We start from the raw sequence: 20,211 nt of genomic DNA, 5'->3' as shown, positions 1-20,211 counted from the left end.
AGTCTTCTCCTTGTATGAGCTGAAAGTTTAGAGGGACGGCCAGGTCTTCGTAGATTTGCAGTGGTCTGATACTCCTTCCATTTCAATATTATCGCTTGCACAGTGCTCCTTGGGATGTTTAAAGCTTGGGAAATCTTTTTGTATCCAAATCCGGCTTTAAACTTCTCCACAACAGTATCTCGGACCTGCCTGGTGTGTTCCTTGTTCTTCATGATGCTCTCTGCGCTTTAAATGGACCTCTGAGACTATCACAGTGCAGGTGCATTTATACGGAGACTTGATTACACACAGGTGGATTCTATTTATCATCATTAGTCATTTAGGTCAACATTGGATCATTCAGAGATCCTCACTAAACTTCTGGAGAGAGTTTGCTGCACTGAAAGTAAAGGGTTTGAATAATTTTGCACGCCCAATTTTTCAGTTTTTTATTTGTTAAAGTTTGAAATATCCAATAAATTTCGTTCCACTTCATGATTGAGTCCCACTTCTTGTTGATTCTTCACAAAAAATTACAGTTTTATGTCTTTATGTTTGAAGCCTGAAATGTGGCAAAAGGCTGCAAAAGTTCAAGGGGGCCGAATACTTTCGCAAGGCACTGTACAAAGGGCAATTTAGACAGAAGCCAATTAACCTACCAGCATGTCTTTTGAGTGTTGGAGGAAGCTAAAGTACCCGGAGGAAACCTACACAGACTCAGAAAGAACATGCAAACTCCAGACAGGTAGTGCCGTGGTTGGGATTCGAACTGGCCCGGTACTGCTTGGCAGAAGTTCCATCCACTTAGCCACTGTGCTGCCCAAAGAATTCCGTGCCAGCAATCCGAGCACAGCGATTGTGCTTTCAAATGACAAGTCCCATTCTCCAGAGATTGAGATTGGTCACATGATCAGGCAGAACCCCCCGCCCCCAGCAATAATAGCTTGGAATGGGTGGCAAAGGGCTAACAGTAGTAGTGACCTGACAGCGGCTCTAACCCTTCTCTCTTGTGCTGAAAAAGTATTATTTTGCAGTCTGTGTCTACTGGAGAGATTGAGAGGAAATCTCATCAATGATATCACTCTGCAAGCCTTGTGTGCGCAATGCAATGACCATGCGATGCAAATGTTCAAGAGTTCAAAGTTTTAATGATGAACTTAATTCAGAGTAGGAGAACACAAAGCAGCCAACACATTTAGGGGTAGGATCTTCTCTCCTCTCCTTTCTTTCAGGGCTATAAAAACAAACATATGCAATATAGAAAATGGAAGTATAATTTATGCAATGTGCCATTCTCTAATGGTGTAATTCCTATTGTGAACCACCAGAGATTAGCATGCTTTGGTTTCTACTACTGAACCATTGAAAGTTTTGGACTCTTGAACCTTTCGTTAAGCACTCTTATAGGACTGTATACACCTGGGTTCCCAGCTCTGGGTATTCTCCCCTCCTTACTGGTGGTTGGAAAGCCTTACATATACCCAGTGAAGTCACAGGTCTTGGGTGATACACAAACCCTCCTACTTAAGTTGTATCTTTTTTATTTGCACTTCTCTTCTCTACATCTGTTCAAAGTGCTGAATTATAAAGCTTGTCTGAAAGTTCAGGAAAAACGGGACGGAGAGTTAAAGTTACTCTGCAGAGCTTAGTGAGAGAAGGGGCACACGGGAACAGAGCTGAGGCTGTCAATCAGCTGGAGATCCTCCCAGTCACCATTTTTTTCTTGGTGTCAGGAAAACTTGTCAGAAGTGATTTATGCAGATAGCAGAGGAAGGAGACAGGAGTCAAAAGTGATACTTAGTGCTCTTAATTGAGACAATTACACACTATAGAAGGATATGCTTTGCTCATACCATGTTTGAGGTTTGCAACCACTTTAAAGCTGTGTTCCAGCCTTCCCTCCAAAAATTAAGTCAGCAGCTACTCATTCTGTAGCTGCTGACTTAATATTAGGACACCTAACTGTCCTGGAGTCCAGCGATGTCGGCACCGCAGCTGATGTTTCCATCGGCTGTCGGGTGCTGCTGCCGCCATTGCCGGTGCGGTCCCTAATGCTCATGCGTGAAGTGCGATGCGCATTCGAATTGGCTCTGCGGCGGGGGAAGGAGGAGGGGGCCAAACTTCCAAGGGACAGCGGCGTGGCGCCATCTCCCGGAAGTGGGAAAGGGTACCTGTCAAAAACAGGTAGACGTTCCCCCTTCCCCACTGAAAGGTGACAAATGTGGCACCAGAGGGGGGTAGGAAGCAAATGAGCAGAAGTTCCACTTTTGGGTGGAACTCTTTTAAGGTTTATCCCCATGTTGTGGAGTGCTGTCAATCCAGAACCAGTGTGCCAGTCATAATGCAACTGACCTTTAGAAATATTTTCTAGTCGGTCCAACCTTTTGCAATCCACATTTGAAATATTTGTAGAAGTCCCTTTACCTGTGTAGAGATATTTGACATAAATCATCCTGTATCTTGCTGTTCTGTGCAAAGTAATAAAAGCTTTCACAGAAAGGTTGGGTACAATTTCTCTTTAAAGACCCTTTAAACTGCCTTGTGCTTTAGATTTATTGGTTCTTTTTTGAGAAAATGGAAAGCACAGTGCCCACTTTGCCATTCTGTGTTTTCTCTACCCGTGGAATAGAGGACATTCCTCTAATTGGATCTCATGGCACAGATAAGATGAGTGCTGGTACGCTGCCCAGTGTAGATTATTGTAATGAATGAATTGTTCTATTAGGATTACTATGAAATGGGTTTTAACAAGTACAGATTTATCAGGGAACCACAGGGGAGAGAGCGCTTGCTCAAACAATGTCTTCACATGGTACATATTAAAGGAGAGTAGACGTCTTTTTATTAGGAAACTGTTCCATCTTTGCTTTTTATTTTGTATGTAATCCAATTGTGGTTGTATACACCTGGAAGGTAAAGTCATAATGTGCTAGAATGCACTGCATACAAGCACATTATATGAAACCTACCTTAAAGGGATTGTAAAGGCAGATTTTTTTTTTTAATCTTAATGCATTAAGATAAACCTTCTGTATGCAGCAGCCCCCCTAATACTTACCTGAGCCCATTTCAATCCAGCTATGTTGCTGGAGTGTCTCGGCTGCCCGGGAATCCCCTCCTCATTGGCTTTGCATATAGGACAGCCCATTAAACTGAATGGGGTGCTCTACATACAGTGCGTTGGAATGCCGCAGAAAGTGCGCGGAAACGCACAAGCACGCCGTGTCATCTGCATGGTATGAATGGAGCCTTAAGCTTAACTCTGGGCATGAAAACTTTCATTGAAGTGGTTCTGAAGGCAGAAGATTTTTTATCTTAATGCATTCTAAGCATTATGATAACAAAAACCTTCTGTGTGCAGCAGCCCCCCTTAGCCCCGCTAATACTTACCTGAGCCCCATCTTGATCCAGCAATGTGCATGAGAGTCTCGAGTTTCCGGGACTCTCCCTCCTCATTGGCTGAGACAGCAGCATGGCGCCATTGGCTCCCGCTGCTGTCAATGTCAGTCAGCCAATCAGGAATGAGAAGGAGGGTAGCGGCCCGGTTTCTCAATAGACACAGAGAGCTGTAACACGGCTCAGGTGCCCCCACAGCAATCAGCTTGCTGTGGGGACACTCAAGAGCAGGGAGGGACCAGGAGCACCAAAGAGGGACTTGAGAAGAGGAGGATTCAGGCCACTCTGTGCAAAACCAACTGCACAGAGCAGGTAAGTAGAACATGTTTGTTATTAAAAAAAAAAAAGAGAATTTACAATCACTTTAAAGCGAAGCTGTTCCAGAGCCACAATGTCAAAGCTGCAGGGGCTCCCATCTGCACCAGTTTTGCTTTTTGGTTTGCAAGCTACAGCTCTGTGACTCACCAGAGCCGCAATGACGTCGCTCCAGTACATGAGTACGTGAGCCGACGTTCACCACACAGGGCTCTGAAGGAAAGGCATGGGTGGCCGTTCCTTTAGAGCGCATGTGCCAGTGATGTCACTGGCTGCATGTAATGTAAATTCATTCATCAATGGACACAGTGCTCTATTAATCATATCTACTGGGTTATATTGCCTCCTCCAGGATTAGGACTAGGCAGAACAAAAAAAACCTGGCTTCACCCATGGGCCATCCTCAGCTTGGTATATAACCCCCCTCTCTGCTCTAGGTAATCAGTTTTTAATCTGTCTAATCAGGAGTAAGGACCTAGACTCCCGGCTGGGATCTCTGGTTCTAGCAATTTTTTCTCCTTCCTTATTTTTTTTTTTCTTTTCCTCTCGGTAGATCTACAATCAAATGCCAGGCTGGGCGACTGGCTGGATAATATAGATCCAGTGGTCCCCCCTAGCCCAGCCAGCGAGCGTGTGCAGACCGCAGCTGCTTGCAAGTTTGGCCGCGACCTAGCCTCATGTACAGAGGCTGGCCTGCGAGTTAAATGTCTTGCAGGGTCGCATACAACCGGGCTTGAGTTCCTTGGCTGACCGCTCCCCCACTTCGGTGGCGAGGATTCTGTCTGGAGCATTACCAGCACCATGGAAGGGTAAGTACAGTCCCCCCTTCCCCCTTTTGGCGTTTTTTTGGGGTGGACGCGAATAACCTACAGGAACGGTCAGACCTGGGATAGTGTTTGTCCTGCCCTGGTAGTCTGGAGGGGTCCCAGTGTAACAAAACCCGGGGTGCATGCTCTAATGTTTGCAGTGTGGGTATAGTGCAGGGGTGTCCCAATGCAGCGATCAGTACAGAGTGCGCAGCGTAGTCTCCCCTAACATGTCCTACCTTCGGGGGGGGGGTCCCCTTGCAGAGGGCGCAGGGAAGATCCTGGCAGCATGCTTCAGCGTTTGTAGCTGATGGTGGCCATTTTCCTCTAGTCTGGCTGGTCTCTCGTTGGCGACCATGTTTGTGTAGCACGATGATGTCAAGGGGGCCATTTTCCCTTAGTCCTGGAGACGACCGAAGCCTCTTGGGGTCCATGTTATCTCTCTCTCTGCTGATAGGTACCCTGAGCCTTGGGGGGGATCCTTTAGTGGGGGCCAAAAGATTGTTTTTGTACTGCAAGGTCTTCCTTTCCTTATGGAGCCTCAGGGTCACATCTGCCCCACTGATACCCTCATGGAGGTGGCAGGTCCCTCGGAACCCCAGCTTCCCGTGGTTGCACTAATGGCCGGCCTACAGTCCTTAGTGTCCCGGGTGGAAGTGACATGTGAGCAAAGGCCCAGGATGAAGTGTCCCCCACCCTCCCCTGCTCAGTCTGTCTCGACTGATTTTGAGCCTGATGCTGCCGTGGATGCGGCCCGTCCAGGGGGACTTAATATCACACCCCCAGATCCATCCAATAGTGAGGATGATTTCTCCATGCTCGCAGCAGCGAATAAAAAAAGCGCTGGTAGACCCACTTATCACTGCAGTGCGTGAGACTTTAAAAATGAAGGATGCGGCTGATGTAGCAACGGACGTGGCTGTGTCGTTTGGTACGCGTAATACTCCAAAGGTGTTTCTTTATGTGCCTTATTTTGACAGGTTTTTCTGTAAGGAATTGAAACAACCAAAATTAACCTTTGAGATCCCCAAATATTTTGCTGTACATTGCCCTTTTGCGGTGTCACTTTTAAAAAAGTGGACTAGTTCACCAGTGGTGGACCCTGCTGTTTTCAGGTTGAATAAAGCAACCATGATCCCAGTAGAGGAATCCCCATCCTTTAAGGACCTGACTGACAGGAAAGCGGAGGCTGGCTGGTTCGGCACTGCGGCCAGTCTTTGCCTCAGCTCTGGTTTCTCAGACGCTAACTGAATGGGCCAAGCTTTTGCGCCAGAGCCTAGGGGGTGAGCAGGTCCCCACTGCTTATGTTGATTTAGTGGACCAGTTGGTCCATGGGCTGCAGTTTATTTGTGATGCAGATTTGAATACAGCTGCTGTGCTGTCCAAACTTTCTGTTTTAGTGGTGGTGATTATGCGCGTGCTGTCTTTTTAAGAATTGGTCCACAGACCAAGCCTCTAAGAAGGCGATCGCCTGTTTGAGGCTACCCTGGATGACGACATTAAGGGTATCACGGGGGGGGGGGGGAACAGTACCTTCCTGCCACAGTCAAGGCAAGGGAAGGAGCCTCGTCGCAGATGGGGGCTCTCCTCAGCCCATCGAAAAATGTGTGCTTCTGGGACGGTGAATAAGGGAAATGGATTGTTCAAATCTTCCCAGGGAGCAACCATGGTCTGGTAAGCCTCGAGCTAGCTTCCCCGGACCAGCAGACTAGACCCCTTCAGCATGAAGGTCTGCCCTCACCCATTATTGGGATAGGGGGACATCTTTGCTGGTTTCCGGTCCCGTGGACTTATTTTGTGCGCGTCAAGGAGATTCGCAAAATGTTTATTTTGGGAGTACTCAGAAAGGAGGGCAACGTTTGCTCTTTTCAGGTTTTTTAAGTCCTTAGTCTCACTGTGCAGATTTAATTCCTGCAAAGGTTCAGGTGATGTCTGGACTACCTAAGGTTCCTCTTATCCCTGTCCAGGGAATTGATTTACCCAAGTCTGATTTTAATTCTGACCAGGGTGGTCCTTCCTCTGGACAAATTTCACACAGACATTTCTCTCTCCTGATTTGCATACAGGTTCTGAGTCTGGTGGTATCCAACTTCAAAAAAGTTCTGTTTGCACAGTCCTACATGCAGCTCATTTAGCAGGTTTGGCTCCACAGGAGGATACTGAAGTTCTTGACGATGTCACAGGGCTTTAAGACAGACGCCGCAGGCGTCCAAGGGCCATGGTAAGGCCAGTATCAGCTTCGGCTCAGGCTTCCTCCAATTCCTGCGAGGAGTCAAGAACGAGGATCCTCCTATCATCCTGGTGGCCGTAAACGTCCCTTGGGGGCTTCCTCTCAGCAAAGACCAGTTGTCTCAAGGGCTAATCGATCATCCTGCTTTACAGTCGCTGGTTTTATTGGCTTTGCTATTGAAAGCCGGGTACTGAAGGATAGAGGTTTGTCTGGAAAGCGTACATTTCTTGATGCGAGTCGGTTGGCACTCATCCTCGATCCTTTTCTGTGGCCCGGATCCTAACCTTCAAGGAGGAGTTGATCAGAAGTTGGCCTTCAGTACCATCAAGGGCCAGGTGCCTGCCTTTGCAATCTTCTTTCAGTGACCCCCCCCAGCCACTCACTCTTTAGTTGGTACCTTCATTCAGGGGGTTCTAAATGTGGCTCCACCTGTACGATCTCTTTTCTCGCCATGGGATTTAAATTTAGTGCTTTCGGTTCTCCAGAAACCTCCATTTGAGACTATTCAGGATATTCCCTTGTCTACATTATCCCAGAAGGTGACATTCTTGGTGGATATTACCTTGAGCCGCAGGGTATTGACGGCATTATCCTGTCGCAGTCCCTATTTGGTGGTCTATAGGAATAAAGTGGTTCTTCGTCCTTGTTCACCATTCCTGCCCAAAGTTGTCTGACTTCCATTTGAATGAGGACATTGTGTTGCCTTCCTTGTGTCTCAAGCTGGCTCATCCCAAGGAATTTGCTTTGCATACCTTGGATGTGGTTCATGCGTTTCGGGTGTATTTGGCAGCTAAGGAGTCCTTGCGGAGGTCAGACTCTCTTTTTGTGGTTACGGACAGACCAAGAAAAGGGCTGGCTGCTTCTTTGGCTACCTTCTCCAGATGGATCAGACAGACGGTGACTTAGGCCTATTCCATTAAAGTTCAGGCTCCACCTTTCCCTGTCACGGAGCTTTCTACTTGGGCGCTGAGTGCTTCTTGGGCCTTCTGTCATCAGGCATCAATATCGCAAGTTTGCAAGGCGGCCACTTGGTCGTCGGTGCATACCTTCACAAAATTATATAAGGCAGTTACTTTGGCATCTGCGGATGCTTCTTTTGGCAGCAAAGTTTTGCAGGCTGCTGTTCCCTCTTAAAGGCGTGTTTTTCTTTAAACTTTTATTTTTTCAGCCGGGGCTCCTGTGACCCAGTAATGAATCCTGTGTCCTGGTTAAGGGCACTTATGTTTAGCCTAGGGTTGTTTTCCCCACCCCTCATTTCCCTTTTGGCACTGCTTTTGGACATCCCAGTAGTTATGATTTATGGAGCGCTGTGTCCGTCGATGAACAAAAGAGAAAATGGGATTTCTCTTTGGTTCATTGATGGACACAGCTCCTGATCTTCATAACTATTGGGTTATACTCTCTCCTACAGGAGTAGGACACTAGGCAGAAAAAAATAATCTGGTTCCGCTTTCGGGCAGTCCTAGGGGGTATACTCCCTCTTCCTGCTATAGGTACTCAAGTTTTTTTTGTTTGCCTGGTTAGGAGTAAGGACCTAGTTTCTTGGTGGGATCTCTGGTCCTTGCAAATTTTTTCTTTTTTAGAGAGAAACTTTTTCTCCTGGATTTTTCCTGTGAGATCTACTATTAACTGCCGGACTGGGCGTCAAGCTGGATAATCTAGATCCAGTGGTTACCCCAGTCTGGCCAGCAAGAACGCGCAGACTTTTGCTCCGCGCTAGGTCGGCCATGACATAGCCCCACTGGACGGGGGCTGGCCTGCGAGTTAAATTCCTCGCAAGGTCGCATACGAGGGGTTCTGTCTGAAGCGGTGCCCACCCGATTCCTGGTATGGGGAGTAGCGTTCTCCCCTCTCCCCTGTGGGGTTTTAGGGTGGACGTGGACCCCTCCTTAGGACAGTCTGACCCCCGGGTTCCTCTTCTTCCAGTCAGGCACCCCCCTTTCATCTGTACCCCATCCTACCTCCGCTTCACTTACACTGGGGCTGTTTGGGTGCTCTGGTCCACCTCCTGGGGTGGGGGCAGGGCGCTATTCTGGCAATTGGCCCCGGGGGGGGGGGGGGGTGCCGCAGGCGACCGGACAATTGGCTGTGCGAAGGGAGGTGTGTTTTTCTACCTAGTGGGGGCTCCTGCCAGGGCCCCCCATCCTGCCTTGGTCTGTCCTTGAGGCCTAGGGATCCCTCCTGGGTCCCTGGAGGCCTTGTGGTGCTGGGCGGGGCCGTCATTTTGTTGTAGCCTTTGTGTTTCTATGCACGGCGGCCATGTTTGTGTAACTGGGCGGCCATTTTGCAGTGGTTTGAAAATGGCGACATTGGAGCCCTGTGTGTCGGCGGTAGGAACCCCTCCTCCTCTCCTGGTGCTGACTCCTGAATATTTTTACTTCCTGATTGCCGAGTGTGCAGTGCAGATTTTCCTGGTGGCTGCAGGGGCCTGTTTCTGCAGGGTGGGGAGTCTAGTTGGGTTCTCTCACTCTCTGCTGAGGATCGCTTGGTGCTTTGTGCCTGCGACTAGGTGGTGTTGCCAGCGCGGTGGGGGCAGTGTTTTACACCTTTTTTGTGGAGTCCCCCTGGTGACTCATGGAGTCTTTGGAGCACATCTCCCCACCTGTTCCCCTCTCTGAGGTTGCGGGGCGCTCTGGGTCCCAACCATTCATCCATCCATGCACTGAGGGTGTTCATTGTGTCCTGGGTGGAGGTGGCTTTCGGGGGAAGGGCTAGCAAAAGCGTCCCCCGCCTTCCCCTGCCTCGTCGGATCCGGAATCTAATTTGGCAGCCGCGGACGTGGGTCACCCTGCTTGGGTCTGCAACCACGTGCACAGAATCCTCTCGATAGGGAGGATAATTCCTCCACATCTGCAACCGCGCACGAATAGGCGTTGGCGGACACAATGATTATATCTGTGCATGAGACCTTAAAGATGGAGGATGCAACTATGACTGAGTTGCAGGTTCCCTTTGGCACTCACAAGCCATCCAGAGTGGCAAAGGTGTTTCCTTTCCTTGCCTATTTTGAAAAAATTTTGCTTAAGTGTGGGGACGACCAAAGCTTCCCCTTAGGGTCCCTAAGCGATTTCCTAGGCTATACCCCTATGAGTGCCTTATTAGGAAGTGGATTGTTCCACCGGTGGTGTAACCTCCAGTTTCCAGGTTGAACAAGGATCCTGCTGACAGGAAGGTGGAGGCTGTGGCCCGCAATATGTATGAACACTCTGGCTGGTTCAGCACTGAGGCCAGTATTCACCATTGACCTGATGTCGCAAACTCTGACCGAGTGGGCTAGACTTTTACTCTGTGAGCTGTGAGGAGAACCGCTCCCGCCCACCTTTGCTGAGCTGGCGGACCAGCTGGTCCAGGGGCTGCAGTATATCTGTGATGCCTCTTTGGATGCGGCTCCTCTAGTGGCTCGGCTCTCTCTGTTTCAGCAGTGGTCCTTCGGCATTTCTTTTGGCTAAAATGCTGGTCTGCGGACCAGACTTCTAAAAAGGCCTTGACTGATCTATCCTTTCAAGGAGATTGCCTGTTTGGAGCTACCCTCGATGACATCATTAAAGGTCTCACAGGAGGGAAAGAGTACCTTTCTTCCACAGGCTACTAAGAGCAAGGAACCTCATCGTAGACGTGAGCCCTCCTTCTCAGATCATAAGAAGTTTCTTTGTCCCTTAGGGTGGACTGGCAAGGGCTCAAAGCCTCAGGGCCTCTTCTGGAGGATCCAAACAAACCTTGTCTGCCAAGCCGAGAGTGGGCTTCTCCAGACCGTGAACAACGCTCCTTCAGCATGAAGTTGCGCCCTCGTCCATATCAGGGGTGGGGGGACGTCTTCGCTGGTTTCCGGACCCGTGGACTTCCCTGGTACAAGACAAGTGTGTCCACAAATTCATTTGGTCCGGCTACAAGATCAAGTTTGGCTTTTGTCCCCTGGCAAGGTTCTTTCCTTCCAACTTGCGCCTGTCCCTTAGACTGCTTACAGGGTCTGTTTGGGGCGGTACAAGACCTGTTACTTCAGGGTGTAATTGTCCCAGTTCCGACTTCGGAATGTTTTCAGGGTTTTTACTTTAAACCTGTTTACAGTTCCCAGGAAGGAATGCAAGGTGCATCCAATCCTGGACCTTAAGGCGCCCAACTGGTTTGTGCGGGTACAGAAGTTCACAATAGAGTCCAATCGCACAGTGGTGGTATCCCTGCATCAGGGGGATCTTCGTGCCTTTATCGACATCAAGGATGCTTACCTTCACATTCCGATATGTGCCTGTCACCAGCTCTTCCTCCGCTTTGCCATGGGAGAGGAGCATTATCCGTTTGTAGCGTTGCCCTTTGGTCCCTCCTCTGCTGCTTGGGTCTTCACATAAGTGTTTGCACCGGTGCTAGCTTTGTTACGCCAAAGGGGGATTGCGGTACTCGGCTACTTGCGAGCAGAGCAGAGCCCTACGTCGCTTTGCCTGTGAGGGGCTGCCTGCCGACATAAATCGTCGTGCAGCGGTCGGCAAGCGGTTAAAGGCTCTAACAAAAATAAAAGGCTGGCATCGTGATGTCCATAAAACAATTTATTTATTGTGAATAGTGTAATGCTACTTACAAAAATTCAGACCGATTCCGCTTTAGAGAGTACAACTCTTCCGGGAACGCCGTCCTGGCGTGCGTTCCACGGAGGACTGGAAGTGAGTCTCCTACTGCTGTGGTGGGAAACTTAAAGATAACCATACGGACTCTGCGGGAGTTGGCTGGATTCTGAATTTTCAGAAGTCTCCCCTGGTTCCGTCCACAAAGCTGGACTATCTTGGTCTGACTCTGAACTTGGCTATAGTCAGACTGCTTCTTCCTCTGGACAAACTCCAGAAATTGCAGGCTGCAATTCCTTTCCTGCTGTCCAGCAGATGGTCATCCCTCCGGACTTGCATGCGGGTGCTTGGCCTGATGGTGTCGACCTTCGAGGCTGGTCCATTTTATACAGTTCCATATGAGGTCCCTGCAAGGAGGATTCTGGCCAAATGGGACAATCGGATCCGGGACAAAGGAGTCCCTGATATGGTGGCTTCGTTCTCCGACGCTTCGTCTGGGGAAATCCTTCCTCCCCTTGTATTGGACAGTGGTCACCACAGATGCCAGAGTGTCCGGCTGGGGAGGCGTCCTTAGCAAAATTTCTGCTCAGGGGCTCTGGACACTGGAAGAGTCCAGACTGCCGATCAATGTCTTGGAACTCCGAGCAATCAGACTGTTTCTGGACCATTGGACAGATCGTCTTCAGGGATGCCAAGTGCGCATTCAATAGGACAATGCCACGGCCGTGGTGTATGTCACTCACCAGGGGGACACAAGAAGTGTCCGGGTGGCTCTGGAGGTAGCTGGCATTCTAAGGTGGGCAGAATGATTCATTCCAGCCCTCTCTGCTGTTCACATTCCCGGGGTGGAAAAATGGCAGGCGGATTACCTCAGTCAGCAGGCGTTGGACTAAGGGGAGTGGTCCCTTCATCCGGAGGTGTTTCATCAGTTGTCTCCCCAGTGGGGCATCCCCAAGGTGGTTATGTTGGCATCTTGGCTCAACAGAAAGGTGCAGAGGGTTGTGGCTCAGTCACGGGATCCTCTGGAGGCCACAGACGCGCTGGTGGCCCCGTGGGGTCAGTATCATCTGTTTACGCGCCTCAAGCTTCTGCCAAGACTTCTACGCAGGATCGAGGCAGAAGGGATTCCCGTTCTCTTAGTGGCTCCAGACTGGCCTCGCTGGGCTTGGTACGCTAATCTGGTGCATTTGGTCGCCGACGTTCCTTGGAAGCTTCCTCTCAGGGAGGATTTGCTGTGCCAAGGACCAATCTTCCAATCCTGCTTTACAGTCGCTGGCTTTGACGGCTTGGCTGTTAAAAGCCAGGTGCTGAAGGATAGAGGTTTATATGAGTCAGTGATTCCTACGCTGTTGAAAGCTAGGAAGTCTACTTCTAGGAAGATCTACCATCGTACGTGGAAGACGTACGTTGCGTGGTTTGAGTCTCTTGAGGTTCATCCTCGCTCCTTCTTGGTGGCTCGGATGTTGACCTTCAACGGGGAGTTGAACAAGAATTGGCCTTAAGTACCATCAAGGGCCAGGTGTCGACTCTGGCAGTCTTCTTCCAACGACCCTTGGCCACACACTCCCTGGTGCTAACCTTTCTTCAGGCTGTCAGACATTTAGTTCCTCCAGTGCGGTCTCTGTTGCCGCCTTGGGACCTCAATTTAGGAATCTTCGGGAGATTCCCTTGCCTACACTCTCAGAAGGTGGCTATTACCTCGGCGTGCAGGGTGTCGGAACTGGCGGCATTATCCTTTCCTTCACCTCACCTGGTGATTCACAGAGATAAGGTGGTTCTGCGCTCTTGTCCGTTGTTCCTTCCAAAGGTTGTCATTGATTTTTCATTTGAATGAAGACATCGTGTCATCTTCCCTGTGTCCCAGGCCTAAACATCCGAAGGAAATTGCCTTGCATGCCCTGGATGTGGTCCTGGCAATTAGGGTGTACCTGGCAGCTACAGAGTCTTTCAGGAAGTCACTATTTGTGCTCACGGATGGGCCTCGGAAAGGGTTGTCTGCTTCCATCTGGAAATGCGACCATTTCCAGATGGATTAGACAGACAGTAATTCAGGCCTATTCCATCAAGGGTCAGGTTTCGCCCTTCTCTGTTAAGGCGCACTATACTCGGGTGCTTAGTGTCTCTTGGGCCTTCCTTCATCAGGCGTCGGTAACACAGGTTTGCAAGGCGTCTACCTGGTCGTCGGTGCACACTTTCACAAAGTTTTGTAAAGTGGTTGTGTTGGAATCTGTGGATGCGTGTTTTGGCCGCAAGGTTTTGCAGGCTGCTGTCGAGATGACCTGATCCTCTTGGAGGGTGTATTGTTTTTTTTTTTTTTGTTTTCAGGTAGGCTCCAGTTGATTTGGTTGAGTTACTTGGTTACCTGTTACCTGGTTGGCTAATGTTTAGCCGTGAGAATTTTTTTATTTTTTTCTGTTCCCACCCCTCATGTATAACACTACTTTTGCACGTCCCAATAGTTTTGAAGATCAGGAGCTGTGTCCGTCAATGAACGAAAAAGAGAATGTGATTTTTGACTTACCGTAAAATCCATTTCTCTGATGTTCATTGACGGGCACAGCACCCATCCCTCTGTGGAACTGCAATTTTGAAGAGCAAGAGCTGTCTGTCAATGCATATCAGAGAAATGGATTTTTCGGTAAGTCACAAATCCCATTTTTGTACTTACCGAAAAATCTATTTCTCTGAGTTTGATGGACACTTCTAATACTGCTTGCTACTAATCTGATTACCTAGAGCAGGGAGGGGGTTATATACCAAGCCCATGGGCAAAGCCAGGTGTTTTTGTTCTGCCTAGTCCTACTCCTGGAGGAGGCAATATAACCCAGTAGTTATGATTTATGGAGCGCTGTGTCCGCCGTCGATCTCAGACAATTGGATTTTACAGTAAGTACAAAAATCCCATGTTTTTTGTTTTCTCTGCTTCTAAACATCTACGTATGCATTGACACATAAGCTAACATAGAGGGGTGTTTTAAAGTCAGAAGGAAAAAAAAAAAAACGCCAGAGGCCCCTAAAAGCAATGCTAAAAACATTGTGTGTGCATGAACCCTTAAATTTCAGTAACTTATGGCGAATGAAATTTCGAGAGTCCAACGACTGTAAAGTGCCTCCAACTGCAGTGTGCTCATCACTGCTCCTTGCACTGCCATGTTAAATAAACTGAAGATGGTTAATCCATGTGCTGCCTTTTATCTTCTGTTTCTACTTTGCGATGCCATTGCTAAGCCGATACTTGGTGCATTGCTGTCAATGGCCATTTCGGTGATTTTTATAGCACGTGGCGATTTTGAGCTCCAAGGCATTCCTCTCACCCTGGGACACGACAGCGTTAACAGGTTTAGTTGGCCAGAAAATTATGCTCTTTGTATGCCGTTTTGTGTCTCGATCTGTTTTCTTTATTTTCCTCTGTCGTAAATTACTATGATGTGTCACATGGAACAATATGTCCGTGAAGAGATGCTTTATTATTTGGAGAATTCAATTTCAGTGGCCATTTGTCATTGTGTATCTGTGTGTTTTATATTCCTGCTCTCCTCACTTGGCTGCGATGGGTCATTATTCTGTCTCCACAGATAACAAAGCTCTTGTACCAGGATGGCTCCAGCCTCCAAAAACCTTCAAGTGAAACTGGTAGCGTTTCAATTTCTGTGATTGTAACGTATCTGTAAATCTCTTCTCGTGTGTAATGGTGGTAGGCGGCAGGGATTACGACTGTAAACTGTGATTGCTACTTTTTTCAAAGAAAAAGAGTCAGCGCAAACTAAAATAATACTTTTACGGTCAGATGGTTGATTGTTTTGCATATTTTACATGCAGATTGTATGCAATTACTCATGATGATTATGGTAAATACATGTGCACAGAGATGTATAGTAACGAAGTAGAACTACTTAAGTACTGTACTTAAGTACCAAAATGCGGTATCTGTACTTTCCTAGAGTAGAATTTTTTTCTCCTACTTCTACTTTTACTTCACTACATTTTTTCGATGATTTCGATACTTCTACTCAAGTATTTTTTTTTTGTGCTGCATAGTTACTCGTTACTTTTAAAAAAATTACCACTGCCAGAACAGTAGATGGCAGGTTGCATAAAGCTCAAAAAAATGTGTATAATGTCATTTGTAAATCAGCGCATACGAAAAAAAGGCTGTGTATAATTAAAGCTGCTATACCAAATCTTTCCAATAAAAAGAAAATATGAAGCAAACAAATAAATGATGCTACAGCGCTTAAAGTGCATCAAGAAACTACTAACAAACACCGGTTAATCATTTGAATAAATCATTTGAAATAATAAAAACAATATGATGTTCATACTTTTGACTTCTTTCTTTAATAACTACATAACACAGTACTTGTACTTCTACTTTCAGTACTTGAGTAGAAATTTTTTTTCAAAACTACTGGTACTTTTTACTTTTAGTACTTAAGTAGCAAATTTTTTGAAAAAACTACTTGCAATACTTAAGTAAAAAAAATGTTGAATACTTTAGTACTTCCACTTAAGTAACTTTTTCTGCGAGCACTTCCACTTCTACTCAAGTAATTTTTTGATCGAGCACTTGTACTTTTACTCAAGTAGAAATTTCGAGTACTTTATACAAGTCTGCATGTGCATGATATATATAAAGAAAATATTATTTTACAGTTGTAATCTTTGCTTGCAAACCACAGGATTGTTTTCCTTTTAATGCATTTTACCTTTTTTATTCAATTGTGGTGTTCTGTCTCCTGTTTCAGCAGGTAGATAAAGCTGGCCATACACTAGTAAACTTTTGTTTGTAATTTTTCATTTTAAGAACTTTTGTTAAATTTTCTAATTGTTGATGGGATCAAATTGACGTTTGTGTCGACTCCAGTGAGGAACGAACCAATCTCTTAACAGTGAATGTGGTTTTTAGTTTGGGAAATTGCATTCATTTCAAAAGAAAATGATAAAATCAAACTAAATTTTGATAACATTTTGTACTTTCAAACAAGATTTGACAAGTCAATGTACCAAGAATTTTAGTATGACTTTTTATTGGTTCTAAAATCCGCTAGTGTATGGCCTACTTTAGACTATGTGCAAAGTGTTGAAAGGGAAAGTAAACAGTCTGATATCTTCTTAAAGTGGCTAGGTGACCTAAAAGAGTTTAGTTGGCACTGCTTACTAGACATGTTGATTTTCAATTCTTGTAGCAATATTTGACAATCATAGATTGTTTCAAGCTATTTTTTTTTTTTACTTAAAAAATAAAAAGTCCTTGGGTATTTGGTATTAAAGCTGATTTCTGTTTCCTTTCACTTTAAATCGTTCATTTGGACCAAGCTGGTTCAAACAAACTACTTCTTTCACTAAGTGCTGCAGGGTTTCTAAGCACTGTATGTACTGCATGTAGCTTCAGCCACATACAGTACACTGTGCTGGGTTCCTGCTGTGACACAGACTTCCTGTCCCACAACCGAACCACTGCAGAGTTGATCTGAGCGGCGCTCAGCCATTCAAAGGCAGCTTTGTATTCTGGTAATGAAAACAACACTTCCTCTGATTGGCTGAAGCAGAGGGATGAGCTGATGACATCACTTTCTCTGCCTCAGCCAAAGAATACAAAGCTGCCTATGAATGGCTCAGCACCACTCAGACTGACTTTGCATTATTCCGGGTGTGAGACCAGACGTCTCTGTCTCAAAGCTGGAACCCAGCACTGTATGTGGCTGAAACTATATGCAGTACATACAATGCTTAGAGACAATGCAGCACTTAGTGAAGGAAATAGTTAGTTTGGACCAGCTTGGTCCAAATTAACTATTTAAAGTGAAAGGAAACATGGAAGTGACACTGAACTCTGGTTTAAAAAGAAAAAAAGTCCAACCTGTTATGAACGCTTATTTTAAAACTGTACTTTCTTTGGCACCCAGCCTCCTCCAAATCTCCAAATGCTGCGTAAATTGACGGTGCTATAAAAGTACCTGAAATAAATTCCTTTTTTCTTGCTTCCTTTTAGAGCAAGGGTCGCCAACCAGGAAACCAGTCCCTGGTGCCAAAAAGGTTGGGGATCTTTAGAGAGTGGCTATGTTTGGTCTACATTGTCCCACAGTATGTAGGAATGTAGCCACCTTCTCTTGCTTGCTACTGAGATGAACCATACACCAAAATCCCTAGTCCATCTCAGGAACAAGCAAGAGAGGGTGGCTACATTCCTACATACAGTTATACCATGAAGAATGGACGTAGCCACCCTCTAACACAAGGTTTCTCAACCAGGGTTCCATGGAACCCTAAGATTCCTTGAGAGGTTGCTAGTTGTTCCTTGAACAATGAGCAATTTCTGGCTCTCAGATAAGTAATAACTTTTTAGCTATCTGTAAGGGGGATTCTCCCTATGACCACAAGCGTCAGGGTCATTCTTCCCACTGACCATCACGCTAATGTATCATGAGGTGTAGATATAGAAATTTATAGCAGGGGTTCCTTGAGACCAGAAAATTATTTCAAAGGTTTCTCTGTTGAAAAGGTTGAGAAAGGCTGTTCTAACAGAAAGTCAAATCACAGCTAGAAAAACAAAAGAGATTTGGAGAAGGCTGAGAGCAATAAAACTGACTTTTCTGAGTTAAGACTACACACTTGTATAGAGTTAAGCCCCGTACACACGCACCGATTGTTGGCCGTAAATTTTCGGCCAACGTCCGATCGGCCGATTGTCGGCTTGTTAGTATGATGCTTCCGACAACCGACTGCGACTTTTCGGGCCGAACAAAATCTGGTGTGCATGCTATAAAATTTTTGTTGGCCGTCAACAGAACGGCCGATTGTTCGTCAGTCAGTACAGATTTCGGCCGACAAAAATCAGATGAGCAAGACTGGGCATGCTCAGAGAAGAAAAAACACACGGAAAGTAAACCATCACGTGACATCACTTCTGAAGTTGGTTGTTGTTGGCCGAAAAAATTTGTGTGCAGTCTAGAGCACATTTCAACCAACACAACAACACTGGACAAAAGTCGGCTGATCGGTCGGCCAACAATCGGTGCGTGTGTACGAGGCTTTACTTCTTTTTAAACCCAAGTTTAGTCTCACTTTAAAGAAATTAGGTCATGAGAGAAATTTTTAGCCAACATTCTCCTAAATGAAAAAGTACTTTCTTTTCTATTAGACTGGAGTTTTTCATTAAAGCTGAACTCCAGACAGATATAAAAACACAATTAAGTGCAGCTAGGTATTGTTAGGTCATTAAAGTGGAATTAAAGACAAAACAGAAGTGAGAAAAAATCTCTTCGAAGTGAGGGATTCCATGGTTGTCACCAGAACTAGTGTCTTTGTTTTGAAGATTTCTTCTCCCGTTACCGTTCTGGGGACAACCCAAATTTTTCTTAAATTTAATTTGCAGTGGTAACGGGTAACAAAACAAATGTAGAGGGTGGCACAGACAGCAATAAAAACCTGACCGGTTTTTCCTTTTTTTCTGTTCTCTTTTTTTGTAAGTGTAAGTACCTGAATTTGACTTGGTAGCAGCATATTGCTAGCTCATAAACAGTAGATCTCATACTGGGAGTGGGAGAGGCAGGACTAGGAGCCATTAAGGTGTGCTGCATACAGATGTGCTGACATCTAACCCGCTAATAGGAGAAGAGTAAGGGCTGGTATTCTTCCCAGTGACCTCAGCTATAAGCATATGTATGCTTACCAGTGACCATTACACTAATGTACGGTAAGCTTTAGATATATAAATTATATTCAGGGGTTCCCTGAGACGGGGGAGTTATTTACTGACTTGTATGCTTAAAGTGTCTATGGACTCTTAAAGTTAAAATTACTGTAAGTCCTGATATATCACTTCAGGCTGGCTCCTTTTTGCAGGTATAGCTATGTAAAACATTAAAAATAAGTGCCTATACTGTTTAAAATTCAGTAATGCACTCTTTCTGCATATGCTCAATTGCTCTCTGTTCTCAGCATTGTGTGTAAAATAACGACCAGGATGATCATTTAACAACTTTCATATTTACTGTTGCTGAAGGGGGAAGAAAGCAACAGGAATGACACAGACTGTGCTGAGGTGACACGGATTAGGGAGGGAGAAATGTAAAGCTGGAGAGGTGACAGGACAAACTCCGCTGCCATTGAGACATAAGAGTTAATGAGGATAGTGCCATATCTCCCCAATTCTCTTTGCTTTCTCCCTCATTAGCAGTCTATAACTTCAGCACTGTAAAGCTTCTGTCAGCCTTCTTCTCCAGCTAAGCCAAGACATACAGTCAAGGCTGGAAATGAACATATTTGGCAAAATCTATAAAGTGACATTGTTTTTGAGACGAAAGAGAGGGGGAAAATTTCCAATAGAAAGCGACTGCTCTGTGCTTCAAAAAATGGTGGCTTCCAGCAAGAAGAAACTATGCTGGAGGCAATTTAATGCTGGAGGCAATTTACAATACAGACTCATTTTAGTAGTATAGTTATTAAAGTGGAACTTCGCCCTAAAGAGTAGGTTCCGCTTTATGCCCTCTCCCCCCTTCTTTATTTTTTTTTTTTTCTACTGGTTTTGATAGGTATCCCCTTCCACTTTCGGTCAGATAGCCCTGGCTGATCCACCAAGAGTTAAACCCCTCTTGCCGGCAACCTCCTGGGACAAGTCCCAGGTCTCATAAGGTTGCAGAATCGTTCACAAAGCACAGTGTAGTTCGCACATGCGCAGTGGGAAGCAGGCTGTGAAGCTGCAAGGAATCGCAGCCGGCTGCCCACGGTAAACATGCAGGAGACCCAAAGACCGGCGAAGAACCAGTTTGGGTGAGGACGGTGCGGGTTCCTTGGACAGGTAAGTGTCCTTATATTAACAGTCAGCAGCTACAGTATTTGTAGCTGCTGACTTACATTTTTTTTTTTTTGGGGGGGGCGGAGACTGAAGCTCCTCTTCAATGATGTTTGTAATGAAAACCCGTTTAGTCAT

At 46.2% G+C, this 20,211-nt stretch overlaps 1 protein-coding gene across 1 annotated transcript in view; it reads left to right on the top strand.

Annotated features, from left to right (window-relative positions):
• LRPPRC (leucine rich pentatricopeptide repeat containing) overlaps positions 1 to 20,211 on the top strand; it is a 402,453-nt gene that overhangs the window by 109,938 nt on the left and 272,304 nt on the right. The window contains exon 16 of the mRNA XM_082250995.1: positions 14,855 to 14,912. Within this exon, the coding sequence (XP_082107121.1) occupies positions 14,855 to 14,912 (58 nt within the window). The remainder of the gene's footprint in view (positions 1 to 14,854; positions 14,913 to 20,211) is intronic.

Source organism: Pelophylax lessonae (assembly GCF_965119305.1).
Source record: "Pelophylax lessonae genome assembly, chromosome: 3".
Taxonomy (NCBI): domain Eukaryota; kingdom Metazoa; phylum Chordata; class Amphibia; order Anura; family Ranidae; genus Pelophylax; species Pelophylax lessonae.
Note: the sequence above shows the minus strand (reverse complement) of the source record. Positions and strands in the feature narration are given on the sequence as shown.